General features: G+C 38.5%; 1 protein-coding gene across 1 annotated transcript in view; it reads right to left on the bottom strand.

Moving 5' to 3' along the window:
- Nucleotides 1-3,633: 3,633 nt before the first annotated feature.
- Nucleotides 3,634-18,742, bottom strand: part of LOC106070864 (tryptophan 5-hydroxylase 1-like) — a 32,719-nt gene continuing 17,610 nt past the window's right edge. The window contains exons 8-13 of the mRNA XM_013230846.2: nucleotides 15,888-15,934; nucleotides 15,633-15,768; nucleotides 13,352-13,478; nucleotides 11,793-11,888; nucleotides 10,141-10,274; nucleotides 3,634-6,017 (exon numbers count right to left, since the gene is read on the bottom strand). Coding sequence (XP_013086300.2) covers nucleotides 5,756-6,017; nucleotides 10,141-10,274; nucleotides 11,793-11,888; nucleotides 13,352-13,478; nucleotides 15,633-15,768; nucleotides 15,888-15,934 — 802 coding nt within the window. The 3' untranslated portion in view covers nucleotides 3,634-5,755. The remainder of the gene's footprint in view (nucleotides 6,018-10,140; nucleotides 10,275-11,792; nucleotides 11,889-13,351; nucleotides 13,479-15,632; nucleotides 15,769-15,887; nucleotides 15,935-18,742) is intronic.

Raw genomic sequence — 18,742 nt, 5'->3', positions numbered from 1 at the left:
CAAGCGTACACTCCTACATCAACATATGACGACGAGGCAGCAGAGGGGTTTTATGAGCAACTACAGGAAGTGGTTAATAAGGCAACAAAAAAGGACATCCTTGTGGTACAAGGAGACTGGAATGCCAAAGTAGTAAGCGACTCCTACCGAACCTGGAAAGGCACATGTGGAAGATACAGTAACTTCTCAACTAATGAACGAGGTCAACGACTATTAGAATTTGCGAAATACAACAATCTCTTACTGGCTAACACACTAGGATGCCACAAAAAAATCGCGTATAACCACATGGCACAGTCCGAACGGAGAGCACCACAACCAGATCGACTATATCATGGTGCAACAGCGTTTTAAGACAAGCATCCATATGGCTAAAACAAGAAGTTTTCCTGGAGCTGACATTGGAAGCGACCATGACCTTGTTATGATGACCCTTAAAGTACAACTAAAAAAGGTAACAAAACAAGGACCTACCAGGATAAAATTTGACCTGGACAAGCTGAAAGACCCCCAAGTAGCTGCCATATTCGAGGCACAAATAGGAGGACGCTTTGCAGCCCTCAAAATCTTGGACTCCAATGACCAGGATATCGATACGCAAGTCAATATGCTAAACACAGCAGTCACAGATACAGCCCTGGAAATACTAGGGAAGTTCCGTCCACCTACAAAATCCTAGGTATCAGAGGATATACCCCAACTCGACGGAAGCTTAAAGGGAAAAAGTTGTCCGACCCAAAATACGTCCACGAATACAAAAGCGTCAACAAACGTACCTACTAATGAAGGGACCTCACTACCTCAAAGCATGGAAGAACTAACACAATTCTTCGCTCGGAAGTAGCATCAGCAGTAAAAGCCCTGAAAAAGGGAAAATCGGCCGGAGTTGACAACATTCCTGATGAACTTCTAGAGGCGGGAGGAGAAACCATGATAAACGCAATGCAGATAAATAGGCAGCTAATGATATTTTTAACTCAACAATCATAATGTGAAATTAGATCACAAAAGATTTTCGTTTGTTTACATGTAATGGGTCTTTTTTAAGAAATAAATATGCCACAAGAGACCCGCAATAGAAGTAATTGTTGAACAGATAAATATGTCACAAAAGACCTGTTCTAAAAGTGATCGTTGAACAGATAAATATGTCACAAAAGACCTGTTATAAAAGTGATCGTTGAACAGATAAATATTTCACAAAAGACCTGTTCTAAAAGTGATCGTTGAACAGATAAATATGTCACAAAAGACCTGTTCTAAAAGTAATTGTCACTACCAAAAACTAGGTCTTCCATCAGGTTAACTTTCCTCCATGCAACAGAGCATAATTGCCTGTAATCACTCACAGCGATATTTACGCAGTCCTTGTTGCAAGTCTATTAGTTGTTTGTTGTTGTTTTTTTTGCGACAAACAACAAAGTAATTGTTACTGGTTATTTTTTCTCTTCCTTCCGACAATGTTCAGTTATTTTACACAATTAGTACATACTAAGTCTTAGAAGTAGTGTTCATTGTCTCATTTGATCCTTTTCAAAAGGCCAAAATTTGAACGTTGCCAACTTTAGCTCCTTAAAAAAAATGTGAAATCGGATATTGTGCTTTTAGTTTTGGAGAACTAAACTGGACAGGGGAAGGAAGGACAATGGAACTGATAGCTAGCACAAAACAATTAATGGCTTCTCTCCTCTGAGTGGGGCCACTAAAAGTGAGTATTGTATTATAGACATTTGGTTTTGTAGAAAGTCTTGTGAAGCTATCTTTAGTAAAGCAGTGACGAAACAACCGATGCGCGAAGTGGTTCAATGCACCCGGGCCCATAATAATTAAAAAGACCCACTTTCTCTTTGAAAGATAGTAGTTACTTAAAGAATACATAGAAGCTTTGCGTGTCGTGACCCTGTTACACATTAGAAGTGGTGCAGTGTCTCCTCGCCACCTAGCAGCTTGTCCATCGCAGACTCACTGTTAAGCGAGTTTTCAAAACATTATTAATGATTTTATATGTTATTGCTTTCAGTGCTATTTTTCTTTATTGTGCGTTGTTATGAAATTAAAGTCTTGTTACATCCTTAATATTTATTCTCCACTAACATACAGTGTTTCTTGAGCCGCAGCAAGATCAATGTTTATCAGTCCTATATAAAGTTGATTTTAATTTTTTTTATCGAGGGGACACAACCCAGTTTTCTTTTTCAAGTAATGGAATAAACGAGTTTCCGTTCTTTAGACGCTTGACTCAACGTTAGGTGTTTAAATGTACCCTAGTTATAGAGAGTGAAGTGCCCCTTTTGTCCACGTGATCACAGACAGAGAGAAAGCGATAGGAAGACAATATAATGGATGAGTGTCATTAAAGATTCTAAGGCAAAAGACAGAGAGGAATGGAGAAAGACGGTCGCCTGATCATTTGTGGTGCCCCAACCGTTCATCAGTCTAAAGTCTAAAGGATAGGTGAAGGTGATGTAACTGTCATCTGTTTTTATATCCCACGCTTAACAAACTTGTTATATGGCCAGCACAACCACCAGCAGCCTTTACTAATGCCAGGTACCTATTAGTGCTGGGTGAACCCAAGGCTCGAAAGTCAAGCACTTAACTCTCTGTCACCAAGTTTTAAACACTAGCTGATATAGAGGTATATACATTTAGAGGGTAGCGTTTCAAAAAACTACTCTTTTGATGAATGTAATATGTACCTTTGTTCTAGATATCTGATTAAAAAATTATTTCTTTAATTATGTATTTATGTTTGCAAGTCAAAGTGAAATGAACTATATGCCTAGGTATATAAAGATGTGCGAAAGTGACTTCGAGCGATATTTCTATATGAATATTCAATACGCGTCACCAATCAATGTAAACCTATTTCCTCGATGTATTCTGTTAATTCTTTTAACATTTCAAATCAATGATTTAATGTGACTTCAAAACTAAAATGATTGAACATTTACACTTCGTGGCGTTCCAGTCATGACTATCCAATGAATTAATATGTTCCATGACGACACAAGTACAGACACAGTGACAAGTACAGACAAAGTGACAAGTACAGACAAAGTGACAAGTACAGACAAAGTGACAATTACAGACAAAAAGACAAGTACAGACAAAGTGACAAGTACAGACAAAGTGACAAGTACAGACAAAGTGACAAGTACAGACAAAGTGACAAGTATAGACAAAGTGACAAGTACAGACAAAGTGACAATTACAGACAAAGTGACAAGTACAGACAAAGTGACAAGTACAGACAAAGTGACAATTACAGACAAAGTGACAAGCACAGACAAAGTGACAAGTACAGACAAAGTGACAAGTACAGACAAAGTGACAAGTACAGACAAAGTGACAAGTACAGACAAAGTGACAAGTACAGACAAAGTGACAAGTACAGACAAAGTGACAAGTACAGACACAGTGACAAGTACAGACACAGTGACAAGTACAGACAAAGTGACAAGTACAGACAAAGTGACAAGTACAGACAAAGTGACAAGTACAGACACAGTGACAAGTACAGACACAGTGACAAGTACAGACACAGCGACAAGTACAGACAAAGTGACAAGCACAGAGATGGACTGCGCAGACAGCAAGTGGGATTAACAAATAAAAAAAAACAACCTCCAATGTTATTTAAATAGAGTTTTATTTTCTGTTCTTATTCCTACTTTGTTACATCGAAATCATTTGGCACTGTTGGAGATGAAGTATAGAATGTGTGGAGAAAGGTTTAAGATTTATTTTATGTAATTAATGAAGTAATTAAAACTAGAAGAGAAATCAAAAAGTTTGGATTTAGACTAGACATCGAACTGTTGGACTTTCAGAATAGACATCAGTAAACTTGCGATTGTCAAACATTCCCACTATAGTATGGACTAGATATGGACTAGATTTAACTAGTCTAAGACGTTTCCCTTGACTGAAAAGTTTAGAAATCCAAGGAATTGGGTAGAGAAATGGCCAGCGAATGGACATTAAACGAAGGTCGACATTTAGCTCTACTGACGTGCCAGTCACGTGATACAAACCTAAGTCGAGTGCGAAGAAAGAAATGGGACATTCAAGTCTATCTCTATGGGAGATGCTTAACACTAGTGTATGTAGTTTATAGTGCCTCGTACAGTTGAGTGTTTCCAATTCAAAGAGTCCAATCACCGTGTCAATCTTTTGAGATGTGAAAAAAAAAAAAAAACAACTAACAAAACACATGTTCGAGTTACGACGATCAACTAGTTGAAACTATTCTTGAAATACTTTGAATTTTAAAATCTCTTCCCTGATATGTACATAAGTGAGTTTGCTCAACAAAAAATTACAAAGAAGAAAAACAAAAGAGTCATACAATTAGAAACACAAAAGAAATATAAATTCCCCGTACCGCCCCGGCTGTCTCTACAGTTGGTCTCATCTATTTTATTTGCTGTTTTCTAAGCTCAGTGGAATGTATCTTTCCCACTAAAATAATAGCGACACTCGTTTGTTGTTATGAAAGTTGTATGCTGTTATGAAAGTTGCAAGTTGTTATGAAAGTTGTACGTTGTTGCTGAAATCAGCAATCATCTGTTGTTTTTTTAATAGAAGTTGAAGACAAAAAAAGGTCTGCACACCTTGAGAAACAAATAGTCAAACAAAATCTCAGGACTTGTGATAATAGAAGTTGCAGTGGCGTCACTAGGGGAGTGTGTGCGATGTGGAGGTACCGAGTGACACCCATCACGGGGTAACGCCAAAGTGAAAAACAAAAGAGTTCAAAAGCAGACAACTTTAAAACAAAACAGAAGTAACACACGGGTTACATTCCCTATCTTGCTTGTGCACGTTTGATCTACATTTACATTTAGTTTTAGCTAGGAATAATTTTGGTTATCTTTCATCAAATCTAAAAAAAAAACTAAAAAAAAATGTGTGCCGACAAAATGGAAAGAGGGAAGGTGAAGACAAAAACAAAACAAAACAAAACTTTACTTTGTAATAAAAACCCAACTAAAAACAAAATTATGACCTACGTTCAAGAAATTCAATTATTAAATCAAGTGACGTCGTTTCATCTTGTAAGTAGAGACTTTCTTTTTCACGAGAGACTTTAGCGAAAAGATTCTTTTAAAGAAAATGTTACAATGCATCTTCACTTGTAGAATTCTTGAATCTAGCTGCGATCTTATGGTCTGGAGAATTAGTTGTAGACTGCGGGAAAAAGAATTTCTGAAGCTTAGACATGTCATAAAACGTTTGGTTCTTGGGGCTTCCCATCCCCGCTGCACGAGCCCTTCACCAGATGACATAGAGGACCATGAGCACCTTTATTAAACCTTTGGTTTAATATCCCATCATTGACTAAATATACCAGGTCATTCATTCATCTAGTAATTAGGCTGCAAATAGTAGTTGTTTTAGCTAATAAAGAGTTGGACATAAGTTTTAGGTGTGTGTGTGTGTGTGTGTGTGATGCCTGTCACAAATAAAACCTAGAGACCTGTTCTCCCACATAATGCTCATCATTTTATGATGTATTCTGGATAAAAATATTTTAAGGTTCCATCATAATATAAATAAAAAGAGACAATTTTTTAACAGAAACAGAAAAAAAAATACATTTAGTATTAAGATATGTTGACACGAGCTTTGGTAACTGAAAAACGAAAGAAGATATAGATTTAGAATTGCGTTTCTGAAACCATCTTATCATTTCTCAATATATTATATTAGTATAAAATGGTTTTGTTTCGTTCAATGTGAGGGTCTACTTTCAATTTTTTATTTGTAACGAATTAACTTCCTCTTTGCATATGTCCGTCAAAGATTGGGGTGAGCCTTGCTTGTGGCTTTCCTGGAACCTGAAATTCTCAATCAACTGGAGACGTTTCAGGGCGTCGCTGACAATACAGAGGTCACCCTTCAGCTCACTGACCACGCTGGCTATACATCTGGTGCTATCTAGGACATCAACGGACTCTGTGTACGGGTTGTAGCGGACAGCAAAAGGTCTTTTGATGGTCGATGCAAACTGTCTGTGAAATTCAAACAAAATAATGTCAAGTACACTGCAAAACAAAATAATGTGATTTACTTTCGTCGACGACTGCTATTATTGTAAAAACAAATGGAAATAAAACTCTATGGCCATATTACAAGGTCTTTGGGGCTTGCAAAGACGACCTTCCTTCAGGGAACAGTACCAGGAAAAAGAAGAAGAGGCAGTCAGAGAAAGCGATAAGAAGACAACATAAAAGAATGGACGGGCCTGCCATTGAAAGAGGTTCTATCCAAGGCAAAAGACAGAGAGGAATGGAGAAAGAAAGACGGTTGACAAATCTTGTGTGGTGCCCCCAACGATCCAACAGACTAAAGGATAGCTGAAGGTGAGGTGGTGAAGGTGACTTCCTCCGTCATTGTTCTGAGAACTAATGTCAATCACATAGGAAAATAATAGTTTGACTTCCTTCCGGTGTCCTTGCTCTGGGAAGTGTTTGTAGCAATAATCCTGGAATATTTTTTTTGAAACGTTTTTTTTAAATTTCAACCAGCACTTTAGCCCTGAGAAGAACACAACCAAAGATGAAGGGCGCGATACGTCATCATGAAGGAAGGAAGTTTATTAAGTGCATTTAATGTTTTCATTCAGTAAAAAAAAATTTGGTGATATTTCTTTCTATAACCTTGATGTTTGAATCTTTCTTACTACCCATGACCTTAGAGGTTAGAGAATAATAAACAGAAACCTAAAATCATTTTATAATATCTATTTGCTTAGATTTACTTCTGTGTAGAATAAAAAAAATGGATTTTTGGTATTTAAAACGGTTTTAACAGTTTGCCTAAAAATTTGACTGTTTCTGATATATCTTTAGGAAATTTTTTTTTCATTTTACGACATCAGCGGGACTAATTTTACGACATCAGCGGGACTAATTTTACGACATCAGCGGGACTAATTTTACGACATCAGAGGGACTAATTTTACGACATCAGCGGGACTAATTTTACGACATCAGCGGGACTAATTTTACGACATCAGCGGGACTAATTTTACGACATCAGCGGGACTAATTTTACGACATCAGCGGGACTAATTTTACGACATCAGCGGGACTAATTTTACGACATCAGCGGGACTAATTTTACGACATCAGAGGGACTAATTTTACGACATCAGCGGGACTAATTTTACGACATCAGCGGGACTAATTTTACGACATCAGCGGGACTAATTTTACGACATCAGCGGGACTAATTTTACGACATCAGCGGGACTAATTTTACGACATCAGCGGGACTAATTTTACGACATCAGCGGGACTAATTTTACGACATCAGAGGGACTAATTTTACGACATCAGCGGGACTAATTTTACGACATCAGCGGGACTAATTTTACGACATCAGCGGGACTAATTTTACGACATCAGCGGGACTAATTTTACGACATCAGCGGGACTAATTTTACGACATCAGAGGGACTAATTTTACGACATCAGCGGGACTAATTTTACGACATCAGCGGGACTAATTTTACGACATCAGCGGGACTAATTTTACGACATCAGTGGTACTAATTTTACGACATCAGCGGGACTAATTTTACGACATCAGAGGGACTAATTTTACGACATCAGCGGGACTAATTTTACGACATCAGAGGGACTAATTTTACGACATCAGAGGGACTAATTTTACGACATCAGAGGGACTAATTTTACGACATCAGAGGGACTAATTTTACGACATCAGAGGGACTAATTTTACGACATCAGAGGAACTAATTTTACGACATCAGCGGGACTAATTTTACGACATCAGAGGGACTAATTTTACGACATCAGAGGGACTAATTTTACGACATCAGAGGGACTAATTTTACGACATCAGAGGAACTAATTTTACGACATCAGAGGAACTAATTTTACGACATCAGCGGGACTAATTTTACGACATCAGAGGGACTAATTTTACGACATCAGAGGGACTAATTTTACGACATCAGAGGGACTAATTTTACGACATCAGAGGAACTAATTTTACGACATCAGAGGAACTAATTTTACGACATCAGCGGGACTAATTTTACGACATCAGCGGGACTAATTTTACGACATCAGCGGGACTAATTTTACGACATCAGCGGGACTAATTTTACGACATCAGAGGGACTAATTTTACGACATCAGAGGAACTAATTTTACGACATCAGAGGAACTAATTTTACGACATCAGCGGGACTAATTTTACGACATCAGCGGGACTAATTTTACGACATCAGAGGGACTAATTTTACGACATCAGCGGGACTAATTTTACGACATCAGCGGGACTAATTTTACGACATCAGAGGAACTAATTTTACGACATCAGCGGGACTAATTTTACGACATCAGAGGGACTAATTTTACGACATCAGCGGGACTAATTTTACGACATCAGAGGGACTAATTTTACGACATCAGAGGGACTAATTTTACGACATCAGCGGGACTAATTTTACGACATCAGAGGGACTAATTTTACGACATCAGCGGGACTAATTTTACGACATCAGAGGTACTAATTTTACGACATCAGCGGGACTAATTTTACGACATCAGAGGAACTAATTTTACGACATCAGCGGGACTAATTTTACGACATCAGAGGAACTAATTTTACGACATCAGCGGGACTAATTTTACGACATCAGAGGGACTAATTTTACGACATCAGCGGAACTAATTTTACGACATCAGCGGAACTAATTTTACGACATCAGCGGGACTAATTTTACGACATCAGTGGGACTAATTTTACGACATCAGAGGGACTAATTTTACGACATCAGCGGGACTAATTTTACGACATCAGAGGGACTAATTTTACGACATCAGAGGGACTAATTTTACGACATCAGAGGGACTAATTTTACGACATCAGTGGGACTAATTTTACGACATCAGAGGGACTAATTTTACGACATCAGAGGGACTAATTTTACGACATCAGAGGGACTAATTTTACGACATCAGAGGGACTAATTTTACGACATCAGAGGGACTAATTTTACGACATCAGCGGGACTAATTTTACGACATCAGAGGGACTAATTTTACGACATCAGTGGGACTAGTGAGTGTAGTGATGAAGTATTCATTCCAAGGATTAGAATGAGAAATGAGAGACTCGCATCCGCTTCATCAAGTCTTTATAAACTTCAATATCATAAGACCAGTATGATAAAATCCAGTATGATAAGATCCAGTATGATAAGATCCAGTATGATAAGATCCAGTATGATAAAATCCAATCTGTGCAGATCCAAACCGATACGATCCTTTCCCACCTGATCCTATTGTGTCCTATCCATTCCGATTCATATCCGATTCCAATCGGATCCGCTCCGTATTTGATTCAATACGATTTTGATTTGGTAAGATCCCATCCAATAATTTCCGATATGGATCCGATTTGATAAGATCCAAATCAGATTCGATCATATCCAATTCATCCGGCTCCGAACCAACTCGATCCAGATCCATGTGATCAGATCCGATCCAATCCTCTGCTATTAGGATCCCTTCATATGTTATCCGGATTCTGTTTTATCGGATCCGATCTGATCTGATCCGATTCGTTCCTTTTCGATCTGGTTACATTTAATCCAAATAGAGTGAGAGTATGGGTTGATTTGAAACATGAAAAACATAGATATGAGTTTTTGTTTAGGACAATACCTCCCTTATACATCTGATGGAGCGATTAGTTTTCTCTTCATTACTAATGAATGTTAGATTTTAAAAAATCAAAGGAACACTTTTTACCACGAGCAGCCCCCTAAAGCCGGCACTGCTGACTCGAAAGATTTGGTACAATGAAAGTATGAAGTAACGGTTAAGGGAAGTTTAAGACAGCTCTAGGCTACTTCATAGCAAAGTTTAAGACAGCTCTAGGCTACTTCATAGCAAAGTTTAAGACAGCTCTAGGCTACTTCATAGCAAAGTTTAAGACAGCTCTAGGCTACTTCATAGCAAAGTTTAAGACAGCTCTAGGCTACTTCATAGCAAAGTTTATGACAGCTCTAGGCTACTTCATAGCAAAGTTCAGGATTTATTTAATGTAGCAACTGTTGGGTAGAGGAAGCACGAGACTGGGGGGGGGGGGACAAACCTCATTTTCTCTTTGGCCTCCTCAAAGCTGTCAGTATAGAAGTAGACATCTTGAAATGTTGTGATGAGACATTCCTGAGTACACATGTGTAGAGGCTCAAATACTTTCTTCACTGCCTTGTCACTCAGTGCATGCTAAGGGAAGAGTTGAATGATTACATTATACAGGGCAAGAGAACAGAAGAATTGAACATGTTTGATCAGTCAGTGATGGATTCTTTTCAAAACGTACTCAGAAATAGTTCTGATAAAGTTCTGATAAAGAGTTTGAAATATTGTTATAAAGCCATTTCAATCACCCCTTGCAATTTTTCATCTATACAATCCCATCGTATCATTTAATGAGTGTTGACACCATAACAAGATAGATACATTCATAGGTCATAATTAGTGAATTGATAATTATTTATAATTAGTCCATGATAAGTTCTTAAGATCAAGTAATTACAAAAAAAAACAAAAAAAACATATATTTAGCTCATAGTTTCTTAGTGCTCAATCTTTCTTATAAAAGATCAGCTGCTGCTTTGCTAGACGCAGTGACACTTTGGATAAGCATTCATCAGAAATGATTTGTATGGTTGATATGAACCAGTAATGCCCAAAATACGCCAGCGGCCTGATCCGGCCCGTGAGGTGGTTCATTCCGGCCCACCGAAATGTCGGCAAAAGTTGTATAGAAAATCACCCTCCAGAAAGAAAAAAAAGTTTATAAAAATATCTTTACCTTTGTGACGGATTGGTATCATGACCTTTAACATATGTGCGTTTATAAAATGGGACCCTGAATGTGGAATCTACCACTTTTACTTTTTGTAGAAAATGATAATAAACCAACATAGGCCTATTTGATTTGAAAAGAAAGTGTGGCTGTTTAATATATATATATATATATATATATAAACGAATTATTAGAAAAAAATTCTGCCGCACTTCTTAGTTTGTTCAACTCCGCTTAGAGATTGGAAGAGAGATGGGATCACCAAAAAGAGACAAAAAAAAATAGTCAGTGGTGAAGTTAGATACAACATTGCTCTAAGTAGAGAGATGGAGCCTATTTCTGACCCTTTATGGAAGATACTATATCCTATTAATTAAGTACTAGATCCACAGGTTTCTATTCTAATCAGGTATTTCCAGGTAAATTTAATTTCGTTTTTGTAACTTTTAGTTGTGGCCCGCCACACGAGTGTCGAAAACTAAAGTGGCCCATGGGTCGAATCAGGTTGGGCATCACTGTTTTATGAACTATGAAGGACGATATATATAAAAATAGATAGGAACTATGGCTTGGAGAAATATTTTAGCAACTATGCAGTGCCAGCAGACTGCAAACCAATGATCTGTTTCAATTTAACTTCTTCATTTTAAAATGTCCAGAAATTAGATTCTTGCTAACAGACATCCATTCAGTATAACTTAATTTCATACACATGGGGACCCATTCCATGAAGAGTGATTACTGGATAGTTTCCAATATATTGTGCAATCATCCAACGTTATGTTCTAAATTCCGAGATAGCAGCTTTCCAAGTTTCATTTCATTTTGAAATCACAGGCTCTTCGAAGATGATCAACAGAAGGCCCCTAACTCGTGTTTGGTTGACTATGCAAGTTACTAACCCAGATATGACTTAACGAGTTCCTACTTACCGCCAGCTCGCTAATTGATGACAACAGTCCAGCTCCATAAGCTCGAAGTTCATTGTCTTGTTTACACAAGCCAAACTCCACCGAGAAAAAGTAGCACTGCAAGACAAAAACAACAACATCACGTGATCAATGTTCATTTTTTAGCCTTAAATTTTGTTTTTATTTTAAGACTGTTTCAGCCAACTTCAATTTTGTGCAGAGATTAAAAGAAATTTGTAAACAACATAATTTTATTTTTTTATATACAATATTATCATGTTAAGGATGAGTGCAATTGGCAATATGACCATGCAAACCCAACTAATGCAGACAATGCCGTTGTCCTGTCTTTTCGTCATCTGCTCCTATCTTCGGCAAAGGCCCTTCTACGAGTCTAAAATTTGTTTCCCGCGACCTTAGCAGCTCTTATCTCAGAAACACAGAAATACAAACAATTTAAAAAAATAGTTTAGTGTTTATACACATTTCAAATGGAAAAGCAGACGTCTTCATTTTTAGATTCAATGTCAATATATTTAATACGAGCCAGATATGACCAGACCCTTGCCAATTAAATTGGTCTGGAGGAGCGCTGTGAGCTCCCCCAGCGCGGGTGGAGCCCCGCCGACAAGCACTATTTTCGGTATTGAAAGCCAACAAAATGCATATTATGAGGTACCTACAGTGCATTATCTTGATATTAAAAAGTTTTATTTCAGAAAGCTAATCTGCTATTCTTACTGACTTAGATTCTGCAGCGTCGTTCGGCACACAAAAATCTGTCACTGGCAAAGTCTGAAGCCTCTTCTCACCTGGTGTCCACCTGCTCTGAGGACCTCCATGAAAGTGTGGCACCAAGTTGTTTTAGGATGTCCCTGTTTGCGCTTTCCTCATAATGGCCTCCATGTCATCGCAACTCTTATTATGCGTATTTCATTTTATCAGAGAACATGCCCCATAAACATCATGCGAGGGTCTGTCACAACCTTACTAAGGAGTTGTCTCCCTGTTCGGCATAGGATTTCCTTGATTTAGACCCGATCTCTATAACTGACTCCTAAAATCTGTTTTAGCCATCTTTGTTGAGCCACATTTAGTGTTTTTTATTTCGGCAGATGACTATTCACTGCACTTTATTAATGGAGCCCAGCCACTGGTAGAAATGTGTAACCTCTCTTGGCTACGCTCTCAGAACTAGGTGACTGTAGTTTGCTTTAGATTTTATATTGAAAAGGGAAGTTTTATCGTCAAAATCATTTGTCGGGGGGGGGGGGGAGGGGGTTAAACTAAAAAAATCTGTGGAGTTGTTGTTGTTTTTTTAATTCAAAACCCCATTAGCTACGCTCATAGAATTTGGTGACTGTAGTTTGCTTTAGAATCAAATGTAAAGGAGAGGTTTTCAACCTAAACACTCTCTGTATGGGGACCCTAAACACTCTCTGTATGGGGACCCTAAACACTCTCTATATGGGGACCCTAAACACTCTCCTGGCTACACCCATGAGATAATGATGAATATACTATAAACTTTGTAAAGAGAAAGAAAAAGTTTTTTTCAAAATCAGACATTATTTACTCACAGTGGACAATTTGGCTATATCATTGTCCGAAGCACCAAGTGATGCCAAACCGATCTCTTGGCTGAACTGGGCAAACGATGGGTCAGCCAGGAGAGGCATGTGCCCCATAAGTTCATGACAACAGTCTCTGAAAAGATAACATAAATTTACTTTTCACCATTAATTTGTTTCCCTTTGTCATTCCAGAGATCATCTTCAGCATGTCATTTCATTGTAAACCTACCATCTATTTGTATTAAATACACATCCATCCATTATACAATTATTTCATTTATATTAAAAAAGACTATTATAATAAGCCTTAATTATGTCTCTTAATAGAACGAGAATTACATTGCGAAAAAATAACACACAAGTAATTAACTGTCTGTGTTGTATAAATACATTCTGCTTTATAAGGAAATTAATTCTTCTAATTTTGAATTGCTACACTTGCTCTAACAACGCTTTTATGGCGACCAGAGGCGGCTTTTGGGGTGATGATTGAGCAACCACTCCAGGTCGCGCCCTTCAAAGGATCCCGCATTACATTCTTTTATCACTGTAAGCCTCTGCCAAAATTCTAATGTGTGGGCCTCTAACAAATTCTAATGTGTGGGCCTCTGTAACAAATTCTAATGTGTGGGATTCTGTAACACATTTTAATGTGTGGGCGATTGTCACAAATTCTAATGTGTGGGCCTCTGTAACACATTCTAATGTGTGGGCGACTGTCACAAATTCTAATGTGTGGGCGACTGTCACAAATTCTAATGTGTGGGCCTCTGTCACAAATTCTAATGTGTGGGCCTCTGTAACAAATTCTAATGTGTGGGCGACTGTCACAAATTCTAATGTGTAGGCGATTGTCACAAATTCTAATGTGTGGGCGACTGTCACTAATTCTAATGTGTGGGCGACTGTCACAAATTCTAATGAGTGGGCCTCTGCCACAAATTCTAATGTGTGGGCGACTGTCACTAATTCTAATGTGTGGGCGACTGTCACTAATTCTAATGTGTGGGCCTCTGTCACAAATTCTAATGTGTGGGCCTCTGTAACAAATTCTAATGTGTGGGCGACTGTCACTAATTCTAATGTGTGGGCGACTGTCACAAATTCTAATGTGTGGGCCTCTGTAACAAATTCTAATGTGTGGGCGACTGTCACTAATTCTAATGTGTGGGCGACTGTCACAAATTCTAATGTGTGGGCGACTGTCACAAATTCTAATGTGTGGGCCTCTGTCACTAATTCTAATGTGTGGGCCTCTGTCACAAATTCAAATGTGTGGGCCTCTGTCACAAATTCTAATGTGTGGGCGACTGTCACAAATTCTAATGTGTGGGCCTCTGTCACAAATTCTAATGTAAGGGTCTCTGTCACTAATTCTAATGTGTGGGCGACTGTCACAAATTCTAATGTGTAGGCGACTGTCACAAATTCTAATGTGTGGGCGACTGTCACTAATTCTGATGTGTGGGCGACTGTCACAAATTCTAATGAGTGGCCCTCTGCCACAAATTCTAATGTGTGGGCGACTGTCACTAATTCTAATGTGTGGGCGACTGTCACTAATTTTAATGTGTGGGCGACTGTCACTAATTCTAATGTGTGGGCCTCTGTCACAAATTCTAATGTAAGGGTCTCTGTCACTAATTCTAATGTGTGGGCCTCTGTAACAAATTCTAATGTGTGGGCGACTGTCACTAATTCTAATTTGTGGGCCTCTGTCCCAAATTCTAATGTGTGGGCCTATGTCACAAATTCTAATGTGTGGGCCTCTGTCACAAATTCTAATGTGTGGGCCTCTGTCACAAATTCTAATGTGTGGGCCTCTGTCACAAATTCTAATGTGTGGGCCTCTGTCACAAATTCTAATGAGCCTTGCCTATCCATTGATTACGGAAATGAAGAATGATGAATTTCTCGGTCAACATTTCTCATAAACCAGGACCTTTTTTTTTCTCTCTCTCTCAATTGCCATGAAAACTTTTTATCACGCTATTTTTTTTCTAAATACTGCAGTATTTACAACTTTCAGTTTCGCGGGGGCCGCTAATACCAAGTAGATTTTTCTTAATAATTAGTGGTAAGGTATTTTTAATCTAGACTTACGAATCTTGGCGGCCCCGAATCTATCATTCGCCAAACGTACTGCTAAGGACGCCTCTGTGACGCCATTTCAAATACATGCAAGAGTAAATTAAATCTTAAAACCTGATGTAATATGGAGTGCTCTTTATAAAAACAGTCTTTAGAGAGCCAATTAATAAACGAATTAAGTTTTGAACAAACTTACGGCTCTGGTGTATAGAAAGGGTCTGATCTATGACGTATATACTGGGTACAGTGAAATACTCGAAAAGCCAATCCGGCCAGAAAATCACGAGAGGATAAATATCCGGCCACTGGTCTTAAAGTAAATCCAGTTCTTTCTAGACGTTTGAAAATAAAATAACAAAATAATTCATTTTAAATGTATACAGAACAATGAGGAGATTTCATCTAGAAACATTTTTTAAATATTAAGTAAATACTCTAAAAGATATTTTGCCTTTTAAAAATCTGGACACGTCTGCAAGCTGTGGTACATTATCTTCTCTGTGGACGAATAAAAAAGTTTGATTCTTAGACCTATAAATAAGTATACATATAACCTAATGCAAGACATATAGATCTTGATGATAGACAAGCAACAAGAATTATACTTAAGAAAATAAGTCTGAATTTATATATTGTACGAATATTTTCTTAATGACTAGAATGTCAGATTTGTTTTTTAGAAATGGAAAATGTAATGGCGGATGGTTGAAGTCATTTTTTGTTAAATACCATTAGATGATATTCATTAGTAAGCCTACCATAGAACTTTTTAAGTTGAAAAAAAATGTCAAGAATTTTTATACACACACATAAAATGGCATCTTATATCTGAACTCGACCTATGAGCTTCGTAACGGTGCTTGACATTGGTCGTCTTTGAATTAAATACTTATATCATACATGACCTAATACATCAATACTTGTATCATACATGACCTATCACGCCAATACTTGTATCATACATGGCCTAGTACATCAATACTTGTATCATACATGACCTAGTACGTCAATATGTGTATCATACATGACCTAGTACGTCAATACTTGTATCATACATGACCTAGTACGTCCATATTTGTATCATACATGACCTAGTACGTCAATGTGTGTATCATACATGACCTAGTACACCAATACTTGTATCATACATGCTCTAGTACGTCAATACTTGTATCATACATGACCTAGCACGTCACTATTTGTATCATATATGACCTAGTACATCAATACATGTATCATACATGGCCTAGTACATCAATACTTGTATCATACATGAGTTAGTACGTCAATATTTGTATCATACATGGCCTAGTACATCAATACTTGTATCATACATGACCTAGTACGTCAATATTTGTATCATACATAACCTAGTACGTCAATACTTGTATCATACATGGCCTAGTACGTCAATACTTGTATCATACATGACCTAGTACGTCAATACTTGTATCATACATGACCTAGTACGTCCATATTTGTATCATACATGACCTAGTACATCAATGTGTGTATCATACATGACCTAGTACGTCCATATTTGTATCATACATGGCCTAGTGCGTCAATACTTGTATCATACATGACCTAGAACGTCAATACTTGTATCATACATGACCTAGTACGTCAATACTTGTATCATACATGACCTAGTACGTCAATACTTGTATCATACATGACCTAGTACGTCCATATTTGTATCATACATGACCTAGTACGTCAATGTATGTATCATACATGACCTAGTACACCAATACTTGTATCATACATGCTCTAGTACGTCAATACTTGTATCATACATGACCTAGTACATTAATACTTGTATCATACATGACCTAGTACATCAATACTTGTATAATACATGACCTAGTACGCCAATACGTGAATCATACATGACCTAGTACGTTCATTGTTGTATTAGGTTTTCATTTCCCGAGCATGTCGCGGCAAAATTATCGTCAAATCTCTCTTTCTCTCTCTCACACACACACACACACTTTTAGATGCTCACAGATACAACTCCTTTCCACACTTACATTACTCTACAGACTCACATACACAAACAGATGCGCATTTTTCTCTACCTTTGAGTGTACCAAACACACTTATACACTCGAGTATGTCGGTCTGGTAACATCAGAGAAGTTTAACGACCTAAACTTCGCTTTGGCTCTTTCTGTCTCCAATGCCCAGACGAATTACTAATTTTGGTTTCTTCTTGAGTTGGAGCAGATCCTGTAACTACAAAAGCCGATTCTGGAGTGGCTTTAAAAAAGTTGCCTCCCAAATTGTTTTAACCACTTTGCAGTTTCCTCTCCGGGGCGTATTCCTGAGCCTTAGATAAAATGATCATGGGTGGTTCATGTGTAATGGTCCTTCATCCCCAGATCTTGTTGATGTGTCATGGTCCTTCATCCCCAGATCTTGTTGATGTGTCATGGTCCTCCCTCCCCACATCTTGTTGATGTGTCATGGTCCTCCCTCCCCACATCTTGTTGATGTGTCATGGTCCTCCCTCCCCAGATGTTGTTGATGTGTCATGGTCCTCCCTCCCCAGATCTTGTTGATGTGTCATGGTCCTCCCTCCCCACATCTTGTTGATGTGTCATGGTCCTCCCTCCCCAGATCTTGTTGATGTGTCATGGTCCTCACTCCCCAGATCTTGTTGATGTGTCATGGTCCTCCCTCCCCAGATCTTGTTGATGTGTCATGGTCCTCCCTCCCCACATCTTGTTGATGTGTCATGGTCCTCCCTCCCCAGATGTTGTTGATGTGTCATGGTCCTCTTTCCCCACATCTTGTTGATGTGTCATGGTCCTCCCTCCCCAGATCTTGTTGATGTGTCATGGTCCTCCCTCCCCACATCTTGTTGATGTGTCATGGTCCTCCCTTCCCACATCTTGTTGATGTGTCATGGTCCTCCCTCCCCAGATCTTGTTGATGTGTCATGGTCCTCCCTCCCCAGATCTTGTTGATGTGTCATGGTCCTCCCTCCCCAGATCTTGTTGATGTGTCATGGTCCTCCCTCCTTACATCTTGTTGATGTGTCATGGTCCTCCATCTCCAGATCTTGTTGATGTGTCATGGTCCTCCCTCCCCACATCTTGTTGATGTGTCATGGTCCTCCATCCCCAGATGTTGCTGATGTGTCATGGTCCTCCCTCCCCAGATCTCGTTGATGTGTCATGGTCCTCCCTCCCCAGATCTTGTTGATGTGTCATGGTCCTCCATTCCCAGATGTTGCTGATATGTCATGGTCCTCCCTCCCCAGATGTTGCTGATGTGTCATGGTCCTCCCTCCCCAGA

Source organism: Biomphalaria glabrata, chromosome 6 (assembly GCF_947242115.1).
Source record: "Biomphalaria glabrata chromosome 6, xgBioGlab47.1, whole genome shotgun sequence".
NCBI lineage: Eukaryota > Metazoa > Mollusca > Gastropoda > Planorbidae > Biomphalaria > Biomphalaria glabrata.
The sequence above is the reverse complement of the archived record's forward strand: the minus strand, read 5'-3'. Positions and strand labels throughout refer to the sequence as shown.